Below are 26,579 nucleotides of genomic sequence, written 5' to 3'. Positions count from 1 at the left end.
TACTATAAAATAATCTAAAGATTTATTAAAAGCTCAATCCCTATCACCTTTTCCCATTCTAAGCTTTTAGACTCATCACCAATTGCAGATTAGTATATATTCTTGTAGACCTTTGTTAATGGATATATGGATATATTTGGATTGTGTTTATTATGCTACATATTTTAGTAACCATTCTATAGATAACAATAAGAGGTAAGATAAACTCATCGTGCAGTTCAAACGTAGATGGTATTTTGCCTCATCTTGAGTTACCTGGAGTGTTGATTGTTACCTGATTATAATCATAAAACAGCAGCTTAACGTGTAAGGTACTATACATTCAAATGGTATACATACAATATACTCATAGAATACCATGATATATACCATGGGCAGAGTTATAGTAACAAAATAATAGTGAACAGCTCAGATCTATTGAGTAGTATCTAGAATAGCTCTCCCTTTTTGCTATGAGAAACACGTGAAGTTTTTAATACAATTATTCCTTACATAATATACAAGTTTTAGAGAAGGATTTTAATAAATATTTTTGTAGTTCATGTGTTCTTTGTATTCCAGTATGTGCAATGTGTTTTTTGTAAGCAAGTCTGTGAGTAGAGTGCCCAGTGGCAGTCTTTTATGTTGTGGCTTTGGGCTCTTAGTTTAGGTTCCCAAGAAATAAAGCCTGAGATGTGGGTGTTTGTTCAAGTAGATTGCCAAAAGAATCCTCTCAAAAGGGGAAGAGAAGTGGTTTATCCAATAGCTTTAATCTGATGCCATGAAAACCTCTGGCACATAAACTGCACAGCAGAGTTGTTGCCACCTTAAGACAAAGCAGCCAGCCTTGTACTCCTGAATTAGTCAGTCATTTTACAGGGACTGCAGGGTGGTGGGAGGGAGCGCTTTGGATTCCTGTGGCTAGTTCTATTTGGCTAAGAGCAAAGTTCTGAAAAGCCATGGGTTGTTATTGGCCAACACTGAGAACATCTGGGGGTTGGGTACACTGCCCAGTAAAGATCTGAGAGAGCACTGACGGCATCGCCTACAAGCACAGAACTCAGAAAAATCACATTTGAAAATGTGGTATTTTCTTCAGGACTTAGATTCTAAAATTATATGTTGAAACTGAAAGATTCAGTGACAAGTAAGTAAGAGATAATAACTGCCTACTGAGGAGGGGCTCTATGGACCCCCCAAACACTGAAGTTCAACAATAATTAAATAAATAAGTGTTGGGTTGTCAGCAAAGCAAAATCAGATGAAGTCAAACAATTTATGAAATATTACATTTATCTGAAGAGGTGCCTACTTCCTTTTATTGATACAGGGTCTCACTCTGTTGCCCAAGCTGGAGTGCAGTGGTGTGATCAGAGCTGAGTGCAGCCTCAACCTCCTGGGCTCAAGCAATCCTCCTGCCTCAGCCTCCTGAGTAACTAGGACCACAGGTGCACACTACCACACCCAGCTAATTTTTATTTTTTAAATTTTGTAGAGGTGAGATCTCCTATGTTGCCCAGGCTGGTATCAAACTCCTGGGCTCAAACAGTCTTCCTGCCTCAGCCTCCCAGAATTCTGAGAATATAGGCACTAGCCACCATGACTGGCTGAGATGTCTATTTAAATACAGAAAATAATTCCTTTTCTCTTCCCCTAAGCTGAAAATGGTCAAAGATCAGTAATAATTTTTTTTCTTCCTCCAGTATTGCCTTATATCTAAATTCCTGGTCTGTACTTCTTACAAAAAGTAGAAATTATTAGATATATTATTCTATGACTTAGAATCTAAATGATCACTTCTGGAAATGTCCTGATACCAACTGACCTTTGTGATCAGAAAATCACTGTTCTAAGTTTATGTGTATTTATAATCACAGTGATTATAATGGCTGACATTTAATTTCCAAGCACATTTTGGGGTGCCTGTGATAGGATATTTTGGAAGCAATGGGTAATCAAAAAGGGTAAGAAAAAGGGAAGAAATAATAAGAGATATCTCTTGTTCATTAATGACTGTTAACTTGAGGAACAAACAAAAACAATGTGTGTGTGGCTCTTGCCTGTAATCCCAGTGCTTTGGGAGGCCAAAGTAGAAGGAACCCTTGAGGCCAGGAGTTCAAGACCATCCTAGGAAACATAGAAAGACCCTGTTTCTACAAAAAACAAACAAACAAAAACTTAATTAAATAAGCCAGGCATAGTGGCATGTGCTTGTAGTCTCAGCTGCTTGGGAGGCTAAGGTGGAAGTATTGCTTGAACTCAAGAGTTTGAGTCTGCAGTGAGCCATGATAGCATCGATAGCCATGATAGGTATTTTCCAGGATGTCCTCAAACTCCTTGGCTCAAGCAATCTTCCTGCTTCAAACCCCTGAGTAGCTGGAACTACAGGCACATTATGCCTGCTCTTAAATGGAAAGATATTAAAGTAGAACACACTTCAGACCCCATCTATAGCTTTCATATTTAACAATGGTGATGTTATTGATGATTCACACACACACGCAAAGCAATGGGAGAAAACATATATGTTAAAGCCCAGTTTTAAAACTCAACTGAGAACATTTAGATTTACATTATTAAATGGTCTTAATTTTCATAACGCTTCTTAAAGTTTCATAAAAACTGGTAGTTATTTTAATATGCCAACTTAGATCTTGAGCAGGAGGAAGTGAGAATGAAAAACTGTAAAGATAGAAAAACCACAATTTTTATGTATTTTTACCTTATATCAGGCCTATGTATATATATTTTTGATTGTTCAGTAGTGTCAACCAGTTTTATATTCTTCACATGGATTGGATGCTGTAAATCTTCATTTAAAGGGTTAGTAATGAATATAACATTAGTTTCCCCTGAACAAACATTCTTAAATCCAACAAATGTGGAACCTAAAACATAAATAATAGATAAGTGATTATTTTCTCTAAAGAAAGTGATAAAATCAGATTTATTTAATGCACATTAGCCAAACACATCTTTTGTCACTACTTTAAACATGGAGCTCTTGCCTGATATGGTAAATAAGTCTACCACTATTTGTGGGAGCCTGTTTCCTACCGATATTCCTATCACTAGGTAATGATCGCCCATATTTTCTCTGGGCTTGGCCATGTAACTTGGTTTGGCCAATGGGACAATAGCAATCGCAGCATAAACAGAGATCTGGAGAGTGCTTGCATATTGGAGCTTGCTCTTTCTTAGTGTTCCAGAGAATTCTATGACTTCCAGCATATGAGTAAGCCTGGGATACATGTGGCTCTATCACTCCTATCACCCCAGCTAATGGCCAGCACCAACTGTCAGCAAGCACCAACCACCAGACATGGAAGTAAGGCTATCCTAGACTAACCAGCCCATAGCCATCCTGTAAACTGACGGCACCTAATGGACAAGACCAGGTGAGACCAGCAGAAAAACCATCCAGCTGAACAAAGCCCAAATTGACAATCCACAGAATCATGAGCTAAATGGTTGTTTAAAGTCTCTAAATTTGGGGGGTTATCCAGCTAAGATAAATGAACCACTATTTTTCCCTTGGCTTCTTTGTATATATTACATGGCTAAAAGATAAAATTGATTGAATCCAAAAACTTAATCTCCATTGTACTTAAAATCCAATAACTCTAAACAGAAAAGCAAAAGGTGACCTCTAAAATTCTTAAATCAGTTATGTTTTATCTATGCCTCTTCTTAATTATATTTCCTCCTAAGAAGAGTCTATATACAGGAATACAAACCTGTAGATGAGTATTAATAAAATATCACAGTAGCAGATGCTGTTTGTGCCCTGCCCAGATCTCCTTTACTGGGTCAGTGCACCCAACACCTAGTTTCTCCTGTAAGTATCGGCTGCAAACCACTCGTAGCTGCAGTCTTCTGTTTTTGTTTTTTGAAATAGAGTCTCACTCTGTCCCCCAGGCTGGAGTCCAGTGGTGTGATCATGGCTCATTGCAACCTCCACCTCCTGGGTTCAGGCGATTCTGCCTCAGCCCCCCAAGTAGCTGGGATTACAGGTGCCTGCCACCATGCCTGGTTAATTTTTGTATTTTTTCAGTAGAGAGGGTTCCACCCTGTTGGCCAGGCTGGCCTCAAACTCCTGACCTCAAGTGATCCACTCACCTTGGCCTCCCAAAGTGCTGGAATTAGAGGCGTGAGCCACCGCACCTGGCCAGCTGCTGTCTTCTCTAAAGAATTGCCCTTAGCCACTTGATAGTTCCCTCAACTGAGAGATTATGTACTCCCTTCCATTACCACAAGTAGCTATGCCTGACTGATAAGACATATGGAAGAACTTTTGCCTCAATGTGGGAAAAGCATTTGGCACAATTTACACTCCACAGCTCTCTGAAGTATCAGGTAGAAGAAGCTGGACTTCAGTTGAGGTCATATCCTTGCTTAGCTCCTTCCTCTGCCCTATTCTAATACTTCTCTCACTCCCTTTCTCTTCAGAGCATACCTTCAATAATCCACTTGCATAAGAATTCCATTTCTGCTTCTACTTTATTGATGATTTGAAGAAAGAAAATGAAACTATAATGGTCATTCACAAATTCAAAGCAAATCTCAGGATATAAGTGTAAGATTAGCAGAACCTTACAACTTAAGAGATGGTTGGGTTCTGAGCCCTACCAAATCCCCTACATCAAAGGCCCTGACAGAAACAAAGTGGGATGCTAAGTTAGATGGAGATATATGGGAAGAGCTACTTGGACCTTGAAGTCTCAGAATGTGCTGAATGCTCTGTATGTGTATAAATGGTATACTCCTTCTTATTAGAGAGTAACTTCCTGCTCTACTTGCTTAAAATCATCAGGGACCTCAACAGAGACTTACAAGACAAATCTTATCTTCCACAGGACCTGTTCCAAGGGAATTATACACTAGTATGACCAGTTTTAATATGTTGTTGGAATGACTTTTAAAAGCTTGGAAATAGTGATGGCACACATTAAGTAGAAATGCCCAAATTTCCATGACATGTTGTGAGAAAAATGCAGGTCGAAGGCTCAAAAATGGGAATATTGAAATGGATGTATTATATAATTCCAATGCATTTCAGCCCAGCTCAGAGGTGGCCTTGAATGAGTGTGGGGTGGTGTGGTGTGGGAAGATCTTTCCAATGAAGAGAAATTTGGGTGGTACACAGGATCATCTACTTTTTGTGGAGAGAGAATTTATCAAAGGTAAGGATAAATATGGACTCCTGGGTAGTGATGAGTGGCTTAGCTCATTGGTAAGGGGCCTGGAAGAAAGTAGACTGGATGTTCAGGAAAAAAATTTGTGGCTATATCTGTCAAAATGGGTACAAAAGGCATGCTATTGCCTACCAATAAGCATTCAATACAGAAGAGTACCTGAAAAACCAAATGGGCAGGATGATTTGTCCAACAAATGTCAGTTAATCTCTGTCCTCAGCCACCCAAGCCCTTACAAATCAGCTTATGAATTGAGTAGCCTTTTTGGTGGAGATGGAGGCTATGCATGGCTCCAACAGCATGGCCTTCTTCCTTCCAAGGTTGGTGGAGCTACTTCCACTACTTATTGTCTGACCCAAATTGCCCGGCACAGAAATTAAAATGAAGTCTTTAGTATACTACCATTCCTCAGGAAATCAAACATTTACTTAAAGTTGGTGACACTGGATTTATTCCACCCTGGAAAGGGTAACAATTCATGCTGAGTAGTACTGACATGTATTCCTGGTGTGAGTTTTTTTTCTTATAGGGCTTCAGTTAGCACCACCATACTAGGATTCACAAAGTGATCTAATGGCATGAGCTCCTGCATAACATCACCCTAGACCAAAGATCTCACGTTCAACAAAATAGGTACGGGGTGAGCATAAGACAATGGGATCACAATGGAAGAATTGCTGCAATCATACAATACAGTATCTGGAGAATCACTCCAACAGACTGATGGAATAGACTCTTGAAGGCACAGCTGAGCTGTCAGCTTTGGAAATAACAACCCGCAAAACATGTGTTATTAACCTAAAACAAAAGACATTATATGGTGGTAATATAAAAAATATAGAATACGTGGGTGCTGGTACCAAAGGCAAGAAGTAGGAGTAACTTTTTTCACCATTATCCCTGGAAGTTCACTTGGGAAACTTGTGTTTCCAATCCTAAAATTTTAGGTTCTATCAGTCTGGAGGTCTTAGTTCCCAGATGAGACGTGTTTTCAGCAGGACATACAGTAAGTAACTCAAAAAAATAAAGCTATACCTACCTCATGGTTACTTCAGGCTTCTCATCAGACAAAGAAGGCTTTACCATCTGGCAGAAGTAACTGACCCTGATCGCCATGCAGAGGTAGGCCTATTCTATAGAATGACGGCAGTATGCACTCACATGATCCACCAGGGTATATGCCCACTATTAGTTGTAAAATGGCAAGTACAGAAGTCATGGCTTCATAAAGGCACAGAAACCAGGGACTTTTTTTTTTTTCAGACAGAGTTCACTCTGTTGCCCAGGCTGGAGTATAGTGGTGTGATCTCGGCTCACTGTAACCTCGGCCTCCCAGGTTTGAGCGGTTCTCCTGCCTTAGCCTTCCGAGTAGCTGGGATTACAGGCACCCGCCATTATGCCCAACGAATTTTTTTGTATTTTTAGTAGAGTTGGGGTTTCACCATGTTGGCCAGGCTGGTCTTGAACTCCTGACCTCATGATTCATCTGCCTTGGCCTTCCAAAGTACTGGGATTATAGGCATGAGCCACCATGGACCAGGGGCCTATTTATAACAGGGATAAGGGTCTGAGCCATTCTACCAAGCAAGCCATCTTGACAAGCAGAAGTGTTAGCCAGGGAAGACAGAAATTTAGAAAGGGCAATGGATGAGAGAAATAATGAGTATCATTTATGGTTTAGGGACCAGCTGTGGCAGTGTGACCACCAACCCACTTCTTAAAGTTTTTCCCAGAAATTGTGACCATGCAGAATTTGGGAGAAATCAGTCCTGGTAGAATAACTTAATATAACTAACAATGAAAAAAGCAAGTAGATCCCAGGGATCCCAAGAGAGGACTGAAGTGGATAAAGGCTGGTACACCCATCTCTCATCTCTTTGAATAATTGGCTGTTAACAACTGTCCTTTTTCCCAGACAATTAGCTTAGCCAAAAAGGAACCACATACCTGGGAAATTAAGGTCCTCCCCATAGGGGCAGCTGTAACCAAAAACTAACATGGGGATACAAATGACTACTGTCCCCCACCCACCTCGCCAAATGTGAGATCAACTCCGTGGCAATTTTAACTTACATTCCAGAGTTTCCCAGTGGCATCAAGTGAAGCTACCCTACAGCTCATGTCACATCCTTGCTTAGCAACTTCCCTTGCCCTGTTCTCTTCCTTCCCTTTCTACTAGGCATTCAAGAAGCCACTAATATAAAAGTCCTCATCTAAGGCTGTTTCTAGGGAATCTAAGTCAACTAACTTTCATATGTTATTTTAAAAGACTATATCTTATGAAAGAATAATAGTTATTTGTGTTCTTTCCATAAACTTCAATTTTAAGGCTTCATTTCATAAGGGCAGTTTCATTGTCACATGATATTTATAATATTCTGGAGCATATTGTTTATTAAAAGCCATATATGTTCAATTACAACCTATGTAGCATGTTATACAATTTCCTCCAAGGGCATCATCATTGCAATTAACACTTAAAAATGTTGCCCATTGGTTTCACATTTCTGGGATCTAAAGTTGTGAGGAAGAATCTGTGAAAACTTAGATGTCTAACGTATTGAACTACTTTCTTCAAAGAGACACTGGTTAAAATTATCCTGGAAGGGAGACTTGCTCCATTACAATAGGAAATGCACAGTGTTATTTAATAGGCCAAATGAAAATAATTGATGTGTTTACTACATTAATTTCTATATAATTATTTTACATTTCTAAGCAGCCATCCTGGTTCAGTGAAAGAGCAGTGGAGTTTGAATCAGAAGATTTTGATGCTAATCCTAGCTGTGCCAATAGCTGTGGGAATTCGGCCAGGCACTAAAGTTCTATGAGCTTAAGGTTCTTAAATTTTAAAAGGAGATGATAATATATAATCCTACTCACATGAAAAGGCTTTTAAAATTATACTAATTAATTAATATTAAATCACAATATGGTGTTTTGTTGTTGTTGTTGTTTTAGAAGGAAAATTTAACATCAATTCTTCAACATACAGTATAAGAATCCTTCCAAGGAACCATTCTCGAAATTGACTCTGATGTCTGATTTGTCATATTGAGCAGATTGCTATAAAAATTCACTTAAATCATTTTTACTGACAATGAAACATTATTAGTTACCCTCTACATATTCTTTACAGAAATTCATTGAGAAGATTTATAAAAGATTGTATACTTGCCTGAGATGTCCAAAAGGCCACTGATGGCATTGTAACTCATGATCCCTGCATGGGGCTTTCGGGGTGCCATGTTATGAGCTGAAGCAAAGGTAGGCCAACAAATCCCACTTCTCCCACCTTTTACCAAAAAAAAAGTTAATGAAAATTGAATATGCACTCATATGAACACCAACGTTAAAGTTTCAAATTTTTCACCTGATGGAGATCTAGGACTCCGATGAGCAGCAGTGAGTTCAATATTGGGATCATCATTAGTTAGGACATCAGAGCAATTAAACCCAGGGCTACTTCCAACAATTAATGAGCTCTGTTTGGAAATAAGCCAACCAATATAGCATTAATAATAGCTCTTACTAAAATAAAACATGATAATGAATAATACTGAATTCTACTGTAGTAAATAAAACACAAAGTATAAATTCAAAAAGTGGATCATTCATTAAACAAAGATGAAAAAGGTGTGATTGCAACCCCAACTGGAAAAACACTGAGAATAGGAGAGGGAAGACAGACATGTAAATAATTATATATAAGGACATACTGTGTTTCTGTGATAAACACATCCAGGGAACAGAAGTAACAAAAAAGTGGAGGAAGTATCATTACCACCTAAACTGGCTCAGAAAAAACTTCATAGAGGAAGTGAAAATTACTATTGCAAGATTAGCAGGTGATAAACAAGAAGAGGGAAGGGAGGAGGAGGGATAAGAATGAACAGTTTTTTAAGCAGAGGGCAGTGGGAACAAAGGCAGGGAGGTGTGGGTGAGACAGATAGAAGTTAAGGAGATTATTCTTATTAGTCCTTCAGTAATTCTACCCTTCTCTGAGTTATTTTTTTCCCCATGGTGTGGCTGTATTAATTTCTTACCTTAATTTGTACTTTTTTACTGGAAATTTTGTGTGATATAGCAGCTGGCATGTAAATCATTGGAAAAATGGCCATTCCATTGTCAACCAGGGTCACATTATAAATGTGCACACTCTCTGTGGTCTGCAACAGAATTTACAGGTTACATAATACTAAGGACAATCATAAAAAAAATTAAACATCACCATCTTTAATCATAATTACCTGAAAATAAATTCCATAATCCCAGCATGTCCAAATGGTAAATCCTTGTATAAGAGAACATCCAGGAAGGCCATCTTGGTTCATATAGATACCATATAAACCCCCATGGGCTTCATTGTCAAACCACTTTTCCATGGGATTAAACTGGCCTTGGAAGGAAATATAGAACCAGAGAATGAACGCTACAGTTCATGTCACATAGTTTTAATAAGTAGTATCGGTTAAAGTTAACAAAATTCTTTTCAAAATTGCATATATAATTCTGATATCAGGTTTAATATGATCAAATATTTTTATGGCTCTGCCATTTATGGTTCACTCTATTTAGTGTTTTTCTTTAAATGTTCTCAAGATAGAGTCTCACTATGTTGCTCAAACTGGTCTCAAACTCAAGCCATCTTCCTGCCTTGGCCTCCTGAGTAGCTGGGACTACAGGCATGCCCCACCTCGCCTGGCTTATTCTAATTAGTATTTAATTTTGTCTAACTAGTCTCTTCACTGTTATTTAAAATAACTGTATACTCATTTACAAAATTTAGTGTTAACACCCTTACATTATTTTGTCTGATTAAAGTAAACATTAATTTAATTAGAAAGAGAATGGGATTTAGATACAAATAAGCCTAAACTTGAAACACAATGGTACAGCTTACTGTCTGTGAAATGCTCCCCCTAAACATCTTTCCATTGCTATGTCCTTCTGGCCATCCCATTTTCAAGTCAAATGTCACTTCCTTAAAAGACCTTCCCTAAATACCTGATTCAAAATAACACCTCAGTCACTTTACATTGCAATTAAAATTCCTTTCACTTGATATTTTTATTATTAATTATTTGTGAATTATCCATCGCTTCTCTCCTAGTAATATGTAAGCTTCATAAGAGAAGACATTGCACCTAGCTCATTCACCGTCATTTCTTGGAGCCTAGAAGGTTGTACAGAGATAGGTGGTCTTTAAATATTTTAACAATTGGTGTAGGCATTATCTTGGGAAAGTTGTTTTAGGACCTTAGTTTCCTCATATGTAAAAAGTTTTAATGATTAATTCAGAATTGTTTCAAAATAAAATGAAATCACCCACATAAAGTGCATAGCAAATACTCTCAATAAATGGCAACTATACTCATTATTAATATATAGAACAAAGGGGATTTTAATGAAAGTTTTACTTATGTCCAAATCAGTTCAATAACCTTAATAACTGCCTCCCCAAACAGTCATGAATTGGAGGACTGTCTATAAAGAGCAGCACCATCTCCTAAATTGTACTTAATACCAGCTCTCCTGTTCAGGTTCCCTGGTATCTGTTTCCTTTTATCTTCTATTGATTTTCCCTTCTTCCTAGTCCTTTGGGTTTTACATTTTATTTATGATCTTCCTGGTTTTGATAATTTTCCTGCATAAGAAGATTTTCACATTTCTCTCCCTTAGAGTCACACAATAATAGATGCATGGACAGATAGGGTTTCACCCCTGAACCTGGTGTATTTCACTATCCTGAGCTTCCCAGACTCTTGCCTGGGGGATGGATTGAATAAATTGATGTACCATTACAGGAATGTAAATGCTTCATTCCTCTGTGATGTTTCATATCTCAGTTGCTGTAACTCTAAAATCTCCTTATAAATAGTCTCAATTATTTAGGAATATCAACATAGTCAGTGAAAAATGCATTACATAGCATTATACATACTAGTAAATACTCATATTCAAAGATCACATTTTGATGTTGAAAAATCCATAAGGATAACTTTGTTGAAGTTGTAAAGAAATTATATATTTTAAAATTTTAAGTCAAAGAAAAGCCACTTCAAGTGGTTGGGAACTAAAATATTTAACAAGAGCATATATCAAGGAATCAGTTAAGTATGTTGACAAAGTAGTTTTTATTCCTTCAAAATGTATTTTGCACAAGAATAAAACCCACTTAAGTCTAAAAATGTTTGAATTGACAGAAAAAAAAATGCTGATTCAAAGAATCTTAAAAATAAACACACTTTTAACTAGTATATTTTTTAAAAGATGAATTTTATGCTATATAAATCATGCCAAATAAAGCTGTTATAAAGTAACTATACTGAGATTTTTTTTTTTAATTAATTCTGGAAGGGACCTACATTTCCCAGAGAAAGTCCCATTTTCTTCAACTTCCTTTAAATTTCTTGAGGGGTAAAGTCTGCAGATTTATTATGTATTTTACTTTTTTGATCTCATAATAATTTATTTACATGGTTGAAAATATAGAGGTTATTGAAAAAGTATACAATTATAAGTACTGAGTTCCCTTGTTCTCAATTACTTTCTATGATTTTTATACTTTTCTTATGTAAATACAAATACCACATACATTCTGATTCCTTCCCTTTCTTCCACAAAACATATTTTATATGTATTATACCTAAAATAGTATTATATAAACTATTTTGCACTCTCCAGTTAGCACTTAAGAATATTCTAGAGAGTTCTTCATATCAATACATTGAACTCTTCTGCCGTCTTTCTTCGAGTAGTCTAGTGTTCCATCGTCTGGCTTTATATAACTATTCTACCATTGGGGGACACAAATGGCTTTCGGTTTTCTGCTAGTACAGACAAGCTGTGATGAATAACCTTGTTCATAAATAATTTTCTAAGTTTGTAAAGGCAACTGTTAGCTAGATTCATAGAAGTGGAAATGCTGAGTCAAAGGTAAATGCATGTGTTATTTTGGTAGATGTTGTCATGTTACCCTAAGCAGAGATGATACTCTTTTGTCCTTCAACCAGCAAGGTGTAAATGTTTTGCTTTCCCTACAGCCTTGTCAAAAGAGTAGATGCTCAGTTAGTTCTTAATTTTTACTAATCTAATATAGAGAAATCTATATTTGAGAAGTGTCTGTTCATGTTCATTGACTTTTTGATGCATGTGGGTTTAACATATGAATAGTGAACATTTATTCTATCAAAGTAGAAGTTAAAATAATGGTGTATGTCAACATGTATCTCTATAATGAGTGCTGTTTTTGTAAAAATGGTGGTGGGATGAGGTACTTACTGTCCCAATGCCGACCAAATCAACAACTCAAGTTGCTGTTGGAGTTTTGGGATCATAAACTTGGGAAAATAAAGTTTTCCTTAGAAACCTATTTATTTTTTTAGATCCAATGTTATCTTGAAATAATTTATCTTGTTGAGTTATTTCAGTGACCAGAAGGAAAAGATACTATATATTGAATTAACAAACAATAATTATTTATTTTAACAATTTTGGACAAGTTATTTCCTAGTTTTAGCGATTCCTGGTTTAAAAGACTTACCTGGGCAAGGTTCACCATCAATGCGGTATCCTGCTCTTCCAAATCCAGCAACTACATTATTCTGTAAAACTGTATTGGTCCCTCTATTTATCTAGTGCAATGATTTAAAAGAAAATACTGTGCATCAGGCTAGTAAACATTTATATAAATTGAGAGTACGTATATGACAATATACTTATGCAAACCTTTAATTATGACTACATTTTCAGGAGGAAAAATTTAATTTATTATTTACCCCATTCAAACTTAATTACAAGTGATGTACTGAAATTACACTAGGTTCTTGGTGTAAAACCGTCATTAAGTACTATAGCCTGGACTTCATTTAAAAACTACATTAAAGAGATCATTTCTTATTTCAGTCACAAAATCCACTGAATGTGGTTTAAAATTTACAAGGCACAGAACAAGTTCCAGTATTATAACAAGGTAACAAGAATGTTAATACTTTGTTCAGGAATTTGTGATCACTGGAAAAGTGATAAATATATATTTATATATTATATTTATATATGTTTAATATAAATATATATTCATATAAAATTATGTGTGTGTATATATATTTTTTGAGACAGGGTCTCGCTATGTTGCCCAGGTAGGTCTCAAACTCCTAAGCTTAAGCAATAACCTCCCAAGTAGCTAGGATTACAGGTGCAAGCTCTTTTTACAGGCTCTTTTTAGTTATGTTTTGTTACCAATTTGATTAATTTATTTTAAAAAAGACAACTGAGGCAATGACAGTGGATCATAAGATTCAGTGGAGACATTGACTAGTTTACATAACGTTTGCTATAATCACAAAGTAGGTTAGCATGAGTGTTAGGTAATTACTAAACAATTTTATTTTATAAGCCAAGTCAAAGTAGAAAAAAATGGAAGCATACAGCACACATATCATTCTTGCCTATGGTGTCAGCAAAACAGTCAAAAGTTGCAATCATATTAAACACATTTATTTTTAAATATTTTGATAAAAATAGAGTCACATGAATTCATAAATGTCAATTAAGTACCCTTTCTTTCAAAAGACACAAATAGCCTTAAAGATTTGGAATTGACATTTAATATGTATAAACAGATAAAAAGAGATTATTTTTTACCTCATAAATGTGTACTAAATTTCAGTTTTCAGATTTTACCTTAAGGTATTAATAGTTGTGCAAAAAAAAAAAAAAAAAAAAAAAAACTCAATCCTTATCCCATCTTTCAAAGGTAACTATTTTTAATTTCTTTCGATTCTATGCCATAGGTAAAGGCAGGAGGAAGCTATCTCCTCCACTTTCTCTTTTCTTGTTTGTAATCTTACTCTATATCTAAACAAACACTTACAGTAATTGAAGAAACTTCATGGGAAACAAGAAGGTTCCAATTAGTAATATCAGATAAGTATAATAACCTTGCATGTAGAATCATGACCATTTTAGATGAGAAAAGGATTTTAGAGATTTCATTGTCTATTTTCATTTTTAGGGAGGAAACTAAATTCAGAATTAAGTAGTAATATGCCAAAAGCACTCAGTCGAGTACTAGCAGCAAAGAGGCCCCGTACTGGAACTTGAAATAATGTTGGAGAAGAAAGGAGGCAAGAGAACTATTTAAACCAATAGACATCAACAGAAAAAAATACACCAATGGCTACCGAAACTTACATCATCTTTTTAAAAGTGCATTCACTCCTTTAGTTAGCTCATTTTATTATATTTTTTCAATCACTGATATCATTACAAGTTAGTATAATTATAAGTTTGTTCTCATTACCTCAATTGCTGCATGCCAGAGAGTTGAACTTAAATCTTTTCTGTTCTGATAGGTTCCTGGCCAAACCGAAAGTACAATCAAATTCCCTCGGATTTGGTTGGCATTCCCCCATATTCTTATACCTGTTAAAAAAAGAAAAAAAGAAAAAAAGGAAAGAAAATCCCCAAAATACATAAGTCAATTTGAAATGACTATTATGAGTAATGTCTTTTGGTTTTCCATAAAATTATTTTTCTACTTTGAGCCTGACAAGTGATCCTCTTAGATTTTTGAAAGATTCCTCTGAACTCTTTGATAATGAACTCTCCCTCTTTAATAGACTACCTGAATTAGAATCTTCTGGGGTGCTTGTTAAATATGTGGGTTCACAGGGTCCATCTCAGATTTTATTTAACAAACCCACAGCTTTTATATAAATTAAATAAGTTTATTATACTTTATACTGACAAAAATCAATATAATATGTCTAAAGTTGTATATAAACTTTATTTGTAATAATATTTGTGATTTATATGTGAGGAGTATTACATTTAAATAATTAGTGATTAGATAACTCATATAAGAATGTGGTCTGGTAAAAATTCTTCCATGTTATGGGGCTATAGTGTCTAATATGATAGCCATAGCCCCATGTGGCTATTTAAATGTATATTAAGTGCAATTAAATTATGTACCATTAAAATGAAAAGTTCATTTCCTCAGTCACAATTCAGCTCCTAGCCATAATTCAAGTGCTCAATAGACACATGTGATTTAGTAATTACTATTATTAGACAGCATAAATATAGACCATTTCCATCCTCACAGAAAGATCAGTTGGGCAGTATGGCTCTAGAGTTTACAGATAAGAAAGCCTCCACAGGACATGTAATTTGGACCAAAATATTAATATATTACCTTCTCCCACTGTAAAGTAAATTATGTTGTCATCTATGTCCAATCCATCTGTCCCAAATACACCAATTGCTGGAGAGAAGCCATGGTGAAAAGCACAGCCTCGAATATAGGATGAACCGTGTTCTTGAATCTATAAAACATTGGGATACAGAGAACATTTAAAAAAAAAAATTACAATATATTTAAAGAAAAAAATTGAAGTAAATGATTTTCAGTAAATCTTGATCAATCATCAATACTCAATTCACTTTCTCTTAAAGATGATTTCTCCATAAATCTTTAATATATTCATATATAAAATATGCAAATTTCCATGTATCTGAATTTATTATTAGATATATTAAATATATATGCTTACTTTAAATGCAGATTCAAAATTCTTAAGTGCTTTTCTATGCATTTATATTCCTATTATCACTTATAAAATGCTAAGGTGCTAAAATTTACTTTTTTAAGAATAGTTCATGATGACAGGGATTTTTTTTTATTACAAAAAATACTTTAGGCAAGGAGTTACTATTCAAATGTCTATAGGAACCATTCAGTGATCAGGTTAGGGGTTTCAATTTAAACCTAAAAGATTATTTATTTGTTTCTACTAAGAGATATGCTGTCTCTCATTTTTCTTAAATCACCAGCCCTCTAGGAATATTTATTTTCCCACTGTTGATGGAAGCATAGATCAGACATGCATTTCATTTGAGAAGTTTGAGCAATACTCTCTTTGTTTAATAGAAACCATTTGGAAAAATGTTTTTGGTCATTGCAAAATAAAGTGGATATATAAACCACTATTATAGATCTTCAATTTTTTCACCCTCTATACTACTTTTCCTATGATTTTTACTGGCCTTAAATAAGTACACAATATGGATGGAATCAAATCCTACTTATATAGGTCTAAAAAGTTAATGGGCCAAGAAAGTTTTATTATATTAGATTATAATTTTAGCTAATATAAGATGTGGCTATTTAGAAGTCACATGAAAATAAAAATAGTTTACGTATTTTTAATATACACAAAATTAAAAATAAAGCACAAACCTGTCCTAGGTTAAGAAACGTTACAGCATATCTTGGATCTGTGCTATCCCTGAAGCCTTCTTGACCACTGTGATAAAATTCCACATTACTTATTCTTGCATTTCCTAAGGTAGGGAAAGATTTAAAATTTGTTTTTCTTAAAACAGTTGGAATAAAACATTTTTGAAAAGCTACACAAAGTTCAAATTTTTCATGAAAAAATCATTAGTTATTCTTTGCTCCTTTAATCCAGAAGAAGTAGTATTTCTCAGACCTCTTTTCATTGTACTCACAAATAGCCCTTTTCAACATTTTTTTTTCTTAATAGCCTGCACTCTCCCACAAAATTTTAATAACGCATATATACCATATATCTGTTAGTGTACAGTGGCCTTTTGGAGGACCACAAACCATTGTAATACCTATGTTTTTTGCCCCCACCCCCAGAACTAAGTTTTTCCTCCTGGGTGGGGGGTGATATTTTCGAATTGAGAATGTATGGCATAAGGCATAAGATATTATTTACCTGGCATTTCCCTTTTGGTGCCATAAAGAGCTTTTAAGGGCATTATCTTTTATAATCTCTTTCAGAATATGTGTTGCCAATTATCTGCCGGTCAGCTTATCATAAGTACCATCGAGATGACAAAGGGTAATTTTACAGACTACTAATAACAGCAATAACAATCCATGAGAGATTGCTCTGTGTCAAGTGCTGCACTAAATGCATAACAGACAATATGGGGTTTAATTCTCACAAAGCACCCTGTGAGTTAGGAACTTTTATATCTCTATCATCTAGTTAAAAAAAAAAAATGAGGCCCAGGAATTCATGGCTGGAAAATAACCAAAGAGAATATTATTTGTTCAAAAAATGATACTTAATAGGGTGTGTTGGAGAAAAGTTATTTTGTACTAGAAGAGAAAGCCTACCTTGAAATCCATGAGCCAATTCTTATATACATGGTTGAAAAGATATGAGAAATTGAGATAACGATAGAGAAGACATGATTACTATAAACCACCTGGGCTTACAAAAGCCACAGATACGTTATCTTTACTCACATCACAAAACAATATATGGGAGCAAGGAAAGACTGTCAGGGTTCTTCACCGAATTTGAAGTGAGAAAGACACAGATTAATATTCAAGATCAAAGCAACTATACCCCTTTATTCATCTGTTTCTTCATCTTTAAAAGAGGGATAATATTTATGCCATAACATTATGAGGATTAAATGAGATAGTACGTGTTTAATGCCTAGCACAGTGCCCGTGATCTTGTGTCATGATCATCATTACCATCACCATCATTAGCAGCAGCAGCAGCACCATCATCATCAGTTACACTTCCTCTGGCAGATTATGAACAACAAGTAGGGGCTGTAGTGAGATTGCTGTTTCCTCAATATAAAGATTTTCTAGAATAGATCCATTGCAAAATGAAATAGGCAGTGTTTTGAACAAGTGAGTACCTGCAGCAACAGTTCAAATCAAGAATGGATGCTCTAGTCCTAGGACCCAGATTGTGGGATCCAAATAACATCTTCCAATAAAAAGAACCGGAATTACTTGGAGGAACAATTGAGTTCCAGTCTTAGAAAAAAATTACAGTATGTGCTTCCCATATCAGAAAGTAAAGAGGCTTAGAAAACTAACTCATGTCAAGAAGACAGGCATCAACATGAAAAGGTTCTGAAGGTCAATAATGGAGCATTCTGAGTATTAATCAGATTAACAGTCACAATGGATTTGAACAGGTCAAATATGTTTTGACCCAGGAGCACATAATGATACTAACAACAAACCAAAAACTCCCTGTCACCTTTGGAGGATGCTTGGGAACAAACATATTATTTTGAAACCTAGTCAATATGAGGAAAAATCAAGCATTTTTTCCTGTATTGCCTATACAAAGTATTTTTCAGTGCAGTCAAATGGTTGTTTAGAGGAGATTTTCTTCATTATAAATGAGGAGGAAATTTTAAATCTTAATGATTTAATGAATCTAGGCAATGTTAATTAGTAGCTATTAGCATTGTAAGAAGAGAAACAATCATACATTATGTACTTATACACTACCAACTGTACCTTTTCCTTTTTTTTTTTTTTTTTTTTTGGCAATTGGGTCTCTCTATGTTGCCTAGGCTGATTTCAAACTCCTGGCCTCAAGCAGTCCTCCCACCTTGGCCTCCCAAAGTGCTGGGATTACAGGCCTGAGACACGCTGTCTGGCATAATTCTTGCCTAAAAATTGAGCCTGAAGCCTCTAGTTTTATATCACCTAGGCATAGGAAATACAGGGAGACGAGAACAAGGTAAATTTCAGGAATGCAATCACTAAATTCCAGACTGTTGGAAACTCCACAGAATTAGAGGACCAACTTCTTTTATAGATAAAATGCAAGGAGAGAGGAATGAATCAGAGATTTAAGATTCATAACCAGTTGAAATGTGGATCTTATTTAGATCCTTATTTGAAACAAGAGGATGGATGGATGGAAGGAAGGAAGGAAGGAAGGAAGGAAGGAAGGAAGGAAGGAAGGAAGGAAGGAAGGGAGGGAGGGAGGGAGGGAGGGAGGAAGGAAGGGAAGGAGGATACTGGGGAAATTTGAACTATCATTTGATAAGAAATTATTAAGAAATTAACATTTTTAGGTCTGATATTTGTTGATGTTTACTACAATGTCTTACAGTTACACACTAAAATACTTCTAGATGATATAATGTGTGGTTGCTTCAATACGATCCAGGAGCATGTAGAAAGTGGATGGAGGTGTAGGTGAAACAAGATTGGCCAAAGCTGATCATCGTTGAAGCTGGTGATTAGTACGCTGGGATTCATTATATTGTTTTCTCTATTTTTGGTGTATGCTTGAAATTTTCGTTAAACCAAAACAAAAGCAACAAATGATCTGCGGTACTTATTATAAAATTATCTCTGTTAGGTGAAAGACTGGTCTAGCTGTTACTGAAGGTCATTGTTAATTTGATAATTCATTTTGTCTGTGAAGATAAAAGTAAAAGCAGTAATTTAAGAGAATTTACTTGGAAGGTAACACCTGGGCTACATAATCACTTTTTATGTTTTATTTTCCCACATAATCTTATTTAAAAAGTGAGAATTATGTAAGAGCTGACTAAATATAGATGAGATCATGTTATAGCTCATTTAGAAAAATAAACTGAATTTATACTAACCTTTAAATGTCATCATATTTTCAGTGAATGAGCCAACCAGTATGCGTGCTCCAAAAGAGTCCTCGGACCAACCTGGGTAATCTTCACCAACTATTTTGATGTTCCTACTCAGTATCCCAACATCAGCTGCTAACATGTAGCTCTCACCAGTTCCAGGGACATGGTATTTTTCAGCTGCAGCATAAAGGCAGCTAGATTATTGCCAGTGCTGAGAAATATCTGTCTTTACTAGTTCCTTTGCAGTTCATATGCTAAACAGCTTTCTAATAAGCCAAAATTCAACATGAATGCATGAATTATTAGATTTACATGTTTAAACATATACAGATGGCAGTCTGATATTATGATATTCGTATTTATAAAATGAAATATAACCAAAAATATTTCCTCTATTTACATCAAAATTATTATTATCATCAGCAAGTATAAAGTTACTACTTAACAAATCTTGAAGGTAGTATATAATCACTTCAAATTACACATGAAAACCCTGTTGTATGGCAAATTGAGAAGTGTATTGTAATTTTAATAGGTGAGGAAATGTAGAGAAGTAAAAGAATTTGTCCAAAGCTAGGAGGAGAATCAACAACGCATGGCAATTAACACTCCCGCCACCTAAACCTTGGTTTGTTCCACTTTCTCTGTGGCATATTTTATATCAACCACAAGATTCTTCATCAATAGGTAGTAGCATATCCAATACCATCTGTACATTTACATCTTAACAATTTGTAAAACATAACCTAGATTACATGCCACATTTTACAAAATGTTATTCAAAACTTTAAGACAAGCAGGTGCATTTCAAACAGAGAATAATGCTTGATATTTTAAATGAAAGAATCTATAATGTCAAACTTCAAAAACCAACTGTTTTACAACTAATTACAATGAAACATTTTTCAAATAAAACTTTTCCTTAGATTTAAAGAAAATATATGATATAGAATTATAGACACATGCACTTCTATCAAAGTACTGCTTTAAGAAGTTCTTTTCAGTTTCTTTTTCACGCAAGTCAAACGTCTGCTAGTCTATCATGCTGTCTTGCATCTGGAGTTCATGTGAGCATCAGGGGCATCTGAAAGGATTTTCTAACTTTACACTACTGTCTGCTCCCACTTCCTGAGATTTGGATGAAGGTACCATGCCAAATGGGGAAAGGCTGGAGTGCTGGGAAGGCCCTGCTCCTGTAAGTGGAAAACTCATCTTCAGATCATGCTTATTCCTTCTTTCCTCAACAATTATAGTTTTATCTTTCCATTGTTACTTGTCTAAATGCATTTACCACTAAAGACTATATCCATGAAACAGTTTAGGACAACAAGGCTTTTGGATAAAGAATTCTCAAATTTCAGTGTGAACAAGAATAACCTAGAAGCTGGCTTTAAACAGAAAGTGTTGAACCTTGCCCTATAAAATGTCATACACTAGGTCTTTGCTGAATATTTGCTGAATGGATGAAAGCACACAGCGGGGACTATCGGTAACCAACAGAGAAAGAGCAGCGCTCACTGGGTATCATTGCCAATCTGAATAAAATGCTCCTTTAACATATTTGTGACATGTTGTTTTTGTTTGTTTGTTTGTTTGTTTGTTTTTTGAGATGGAGTCTCGCTGTATCGCCCAGGCTGGAGTGCAGTGGCCGGATCTCAGCTCACTGCAAGCTCCGCCTCCCGGGTTTTTACGCCATTCTCCTGCCTCAGCCTCCCGAGTAGCCGGGACTACAGGCGCCCGCCACCTCGCCCGGCTAGTTTTTTGTATTTTTTACTAGAGACGGGGTTTCACCATGTTAGCCAGGATGGTCTCGAACTCCTGACCTCGTGATCCGCCCGTCTTGGCCTCCCAAAGTGCTGGGATTACAGGCTTGAGCCACCGCGCCCGGCCTGTGACATGTTTTATCAAAGAATTATAATTACAGAGAAAATGTGAATCTTTCAATACAATTATATATCTATTTGATTAAAAAGCATCCACTTACCCAAGTGAGTATAGGAAAGGCTATCATTAAGAATGAGAATTTTATGATCATGCAGGATTTTAACGATACTTCTTGTTTCTGTCTGGTGGAAATCATAGCTTGTGGTTGTTATTACAATCTCTTCTCCCTCCTTAGAAAAATTCAAGTGCCAAATTTGAGAACAATTTTAAAAATAGGTTTATATTTCTTGATATCATTATTAAATAATTCAAATTTAATTTATATCTCATTGGCAATTATGGTATTATCAGAAAGAATAAACAGTACATTAAAGTCTCTAAAATATATATGCTTGTGTTTGATATTAAGAATTATAAATTTTGAATTATCTGAGCATTTTCTTAACTTTAACTCAGCCGTTTAGTAAAATCACAGCAATATACCTTTCTAAAAAAGTAAAGACATCAAAGCAAACATACTCACATTTTTTATTAAGAACTGATCAGGACAATATTATTAAGAGTTGAAGTTTTTTCCCTAGTTTTTTGTTTGTTTGTTTAGCACAATTAACTCTCACTTGTTATTTCTGAAAGGCAGAAAAGCCTGAGGAAAGTTAAAGGGCAAGGCTAAGTCCTAGAACTTTGTATATTGAGCTCCTCCTTATCATCCAAATCTCTTCTCAGATGTACCCTTGACAAAGACCGTCTCTGAAATATTCAATGTTATCTGCTACTCTTTGCCATGGCAGTCTCTATCACACTACTTGTTTTATTTCCTTCATCATGCACATTATCTGAAATTAATAGATATTTATTTGTTCATTTAGTATCTGACTCTCCCACTCCAAAGGAAGTTCTGTTATAGCTTGGACAAATTTCTTCACCACTAAATCCCCAATGCCTAGAAAAACGTGTGACACTTGGTTAAATATTACTCTGATACAAAATTTGCAGACAGTATTAATTGGATAAATAATAATGATATCAAAATCACTTAATTACTCTCTTTAAAAAGTAATCACACCAGAACTATCGCAAATAAAAACATATTGCAAATAAATCATAATACTTCTCAATAAACCCTCTTTCTATTTACCCATTATAAACTACACTAAGAGAGCAAACCCAAATGTTTTGATGATTTGCATTGATTTGCTCAAACTAAGGCTCCCTTTGTTCTGTGAGTCTAAAGCTTGTTCTCACCAGAAAGGAAATGGCTGAGATCTGAGAGTCTAGAGATGAAATCCATTCATTTCTCTAATTTTTTGGCATTAAAAACTGTATTTTAAAACATGTGGACTCTATGGCTTGTGCATGGTTTATGAGCACAGTAGAGATGAGAATTGCTACCATTTATACTTTATTAAAAGATCTCATTTAACACAGGCAGTATATGGATATCATTGGGTGTCAGAATTTGTTTTCTTTTCAAATTCTTAACATGTAAAATAATAAATTAGAAGTGAAGAGGTAACCAAGATAATAAAATATATTTTAAATAATTCAATTTTCTGTTTTGCAAGAATTTATAACAAATAATTTTATCCAAAAACGTTCATATTCTTCTTTTATGACTAATATACATTACTATAAAATATGACTAATATGACTAATATATTATGTATACATTTTAATGACTAAGTCATTTTAAGTTTATCCAAAAATATTCATATTTTTCTTATATGACATATATTAATATAAAATATGACTAATTTATATGCATTTTTATGACTTATATATCATATATTAGCTTCTATATACATAATATATAAGTCATATATGACTAATCTACAGTCATATATGTCATAAAATGTATAGACATAATATATAGTCATAAAATATATATAAATACAATATACATACATATGTATATATGCACACAGACATAATGTTCTCTATGTATTTTAAAGGACCATTGAAGCCACAATTTTTAAATGCCTCCTATCAGGTCAATTTTTGCAAGCTTATTGCAAAATACCCATTTTTCATCTGGCTAATCACATGAGAAAATGAATGCCCATGAGAGTAGAATAGACATTTTTTCAGCTGACCCACTGTATATATTCATGTTCCATTACATAATTATTTTCTCTACCTGCCAATCCACAGCATCCATCAGACACAGGACGTTGGAACCTGCATCTGCAGTTTCTGAGAGCTTAGTTTTATATATTGAACGTGGAATTCCATGAAGATCTAGCTCACCAAACACCCCTAAAGAAGAAAAGCACACTCCTATTTATTCACCACACAGTACTGAGTTAGGTGCTAGTATAAAATGAAAATGTTCATTGATATATTTTATTATGTGATTAAACATTTTAGAATGAAAGGAATGAATTGGTGCTCTCTGCTTGGAGCCATGTAAGAAGACTGTGAACCTTTAACCCACTTCTGGAACTCTGGCTCATAGACATTAAAGCCAGTATACAAGAGCACATGAATGAAGATGCTTACCACAGTAATATTTAGAAACATGAGGAAACTGGAATTAATCCAAATATACATCAAAAGGAAAAGGATGGAATAAAGTTTAATATACTAATACTGTAGAATAATAGGCTATAAAAAAGAGTTTTATCTGTACATTTTGATCAGGAAAGATTTTCATAATATGTTCACTGAGAAAAGAAAATTGCATAATAATATACTTAGTTTGACCATGTTTTATGAAAGGAACAATACTATCACCACAAATCAGTATATGTAATATGAATATAGGCATCCTAGATAAAAACATAGGAAGACACACAAAAAATTTTAACTAATGCTAGTGTCCTTAAAAGAGAATTAGAAAGATGTATATTCTTTACAGATATGTTTTCTTGATATTATTCTATGTTGTTTAATATATTACTTTTGAAATTAAAACATGTAATTTTTTTTAAAGATTGAATTTGTCTGCTTCAGGACATTTGTGAATGGTGAGCTAATTCAATCTCAAGCAATATTTAGCCGCTTATTTACTTGGTGTCAGTTTTAGAAATTGTACAGTAAAACAATGGTAGCACATGCTTATATGTGTCTCCTAAATAAATATGCAGTACCATTCATATAAACAGTTCTTAATTGTGACCAGGTTAAACTCTTTCAAGCCATTTGCTTTCCGAGCTCAAATAAGAATATCCACAGTACACCAATGCAACTGGGAAATTAAATCTCAGCAATAGCTGTGATTGGGTAATTGATTGCAGAGTCAACTGATCCACAGATTATTTATTAATACTATAAATGGAATAATGTGTAGGAAAGTTACCTTTTAAGGTAAAAAAATGTGAAACATAGTTTTGCTTACATAAAGAAAACTGTATGAAGAAAACCAGATTGGAAAAATAATATACACACAAAGAGATTTGTTAATATTAGTTTTGTAATAAATTACATTTTGGTTTAAAATATGCACATTTATATCTGTTTCTACCTAGTGAAATGTGATGTGATTTAATTCTAAAAATCTCTGCCACTTCTATAACCTTTTGTAAATAAAAATAAATTTCTGTAAAAGCTTCTGACACTTTTATATCAGAAGTACTTATTATGATAAAGTATTTATCATTGTGAACTGATAGGTATTTAGTGCCATATATTTTAAAGTAGATTCTCAAAACAGATGTGACACTTCTGGTATCTGTAGACACACACCTAAGACCTTTGCCCCTTGATTTGGTCCTTCTGGAAGAGCCCAGTCTGGGGTAGTATGATTTCCTCTAAGAACAATCTTTAAGTCTCCTTTAAAAGGGTTATCTTCCCAGCCACCGATTAATCTACCTCCCTGAAATGAAGCAGAAAATTGTTAATACTTAAAAATTGACCAGGAAAAAAAAATCCACCCATAAAAAAGAAATTTAGAAGTCACTGGAAGTCTCCCCTAGTAAAAAGGAATGAGTTTTGTTATATAAAGAACAGCATTATAACTGGAAGTGACTTTAATTTCACTTTTGGATAGGCAGTTTAAATGATTTTTCAAAGGTCAAATTCAATATCTACTTATGGACAGAAGCAGACCTAAAACTGAGATTTCATAAGACTTAAACTAGTGGTGTTTGAACAGACCATAATGTATTTGAACGTAATATCCCATATGTAAGATATACTCTTCACGCTTACACCCAAGCTATGCCATTTATGAATCGTCATTGTTAATACTAACAGCTATCATTAAATGCTTGCTGTTTCCAACACGCATAATGTGTAAGGCTTCACATATATTATATCATTTAACCTTTCTTTACACCAAATTCATGAATTAGTATTATTATCCTTATTTCACAGGTGAGAAAACTAATGATGAAAGAGGTCAAATAACTTACCCATGGTTACCCAACTAAAAAACAATGAGGTAAAGATTCAGTTGTAACTTTAATTTACCTTAAAGCCATTCATCTAATCAAAATATGATGCACTTTTAAAATATTAATAACCAAGTTTCTGGACTTTATTCCTTCTCTCAAAGAAATAATAATAATTCTAACTACTTATTATTTTAATGATGCTTAATAGCTTTTTGGCTAAGCTATTCTTTTTCATAAACAATATTACAAGACTGACAGAACAATCGAGCTGATTAAGCTGGTACAGGTTCAAGACCATCCAGGGTTTACAAGGAATGTGGGGATTGTTCTGAATAACTGTAACATTTTGATTTATTTTCTCTTGCTTTCATAATTCCATTTATATCTCTTTGGTTTTTTTTTTTTAATACTGTTTTTTTCTTTAAAAAACAAAAGGCTTAAATTCTTTTAATTTTTTCAAAACTCCTAGGACTCTTTGTTGGAACAAGCTGTTGGTTTAGCCTGACCTCATAATGACATAGATATTCTATGCAGAATTGAAACTGGGCTAACTGCAAACTCAAGAATCCGATAATAACTACTCCTAAGAAATGTTTAGTTCGTAATTTAAAGGAGAACAGAAATATACTGGACTTACCTGAGACTCACATTTAATGGGCTAGAGCCAGTTGTACTTTTTATTCACACCAATTGAATATGCTTCCTTCTTATTATTTGAGTAAATATACATCTTAGAATTAGATTAATAAAGATATAAACTATAAGGCCT

General features: G+C 34.6%; 1 protein-coding gene across 1 annotated transcript in view; it reads right to left on the bottom strand.

Moving 5' to 3' along the window:
• PKHD1L1 (PKHD1 like 1) overlaps window positions 1-26,579 on the bottom strand; it is a 160,361-nt gene that overhangs the window by 23,408 nt on the left and 110,374 nt on the right. The window contains exons 56-68 of the mRNA XM_008001368.3: window positions 25,161-25,290; window positions 23,614-23,732; window positions 21,580-21,709; window positions 19,599-19,772; window positions 16,420-16,523; window positions 15,376-15,505; window positions 14,479-14,600; window positions 12,721-12,811; window positions 9,425-9,573; window positions 9,221-9,343; window positions 8,548-8,659; window positions 8,353-8,469; window positions 2,702-2,867 (exon numbers count right to left, since the gene is read on the bottom strand). Coding sequence (XP_007999559.3) covers window positions 2,702-2,867; window positions 8,353-8,469; window positions 8,548-8,659; window positions 9,221-9,343; window positions 9,425-9,573; window positions 12,721-12,811; window positions 14,479-14,600; window positions 15,376-15,505; window positions 16,420-16,523; window positions 19,599-19,772; window positions 21,580-21,709; window positions 23,614-23,732; window positions 25,161-25,290 — 1,667 coding nt within the window. The remainder of the gene's footprint in view (window positions 1-2,701; window positions 2,868-8,352; window positions 8,470-8,547; window positions 8,660-9,220; window positions 9,344-9,424; window positions 9,574-12,720; window positions 12,812-14,478; window positions 14,601-15,375; window positions 15,506-16,419; window positions 16,524-19,598; window positions 19,773-21,579; window positions 21,710-23,613; window positions 23,733-25,160; window positions 25,291-26,579) is intronic.

The sequence above is a fragment of the Chlorocebus sabaeus genome, chromosome 8 (assembly GCF_047675955.1).
Source record: "Chlorocebus sabaeus isolate Y175 chromosome 8, mChlSab1.0.hap1, whole genome shotgun sequence".
NCBI lineage: Eukaryota > Metazoa > Chordata > Mammalia > Primates > Cercopithecidae > Chlorocebus > Chlorocebus sabaeus.
The sequence above is the reverse complement of the archived record's forward strand: the minus strand, read 5'-3'. Positions and strand labels throughout refer to the sequence as shown.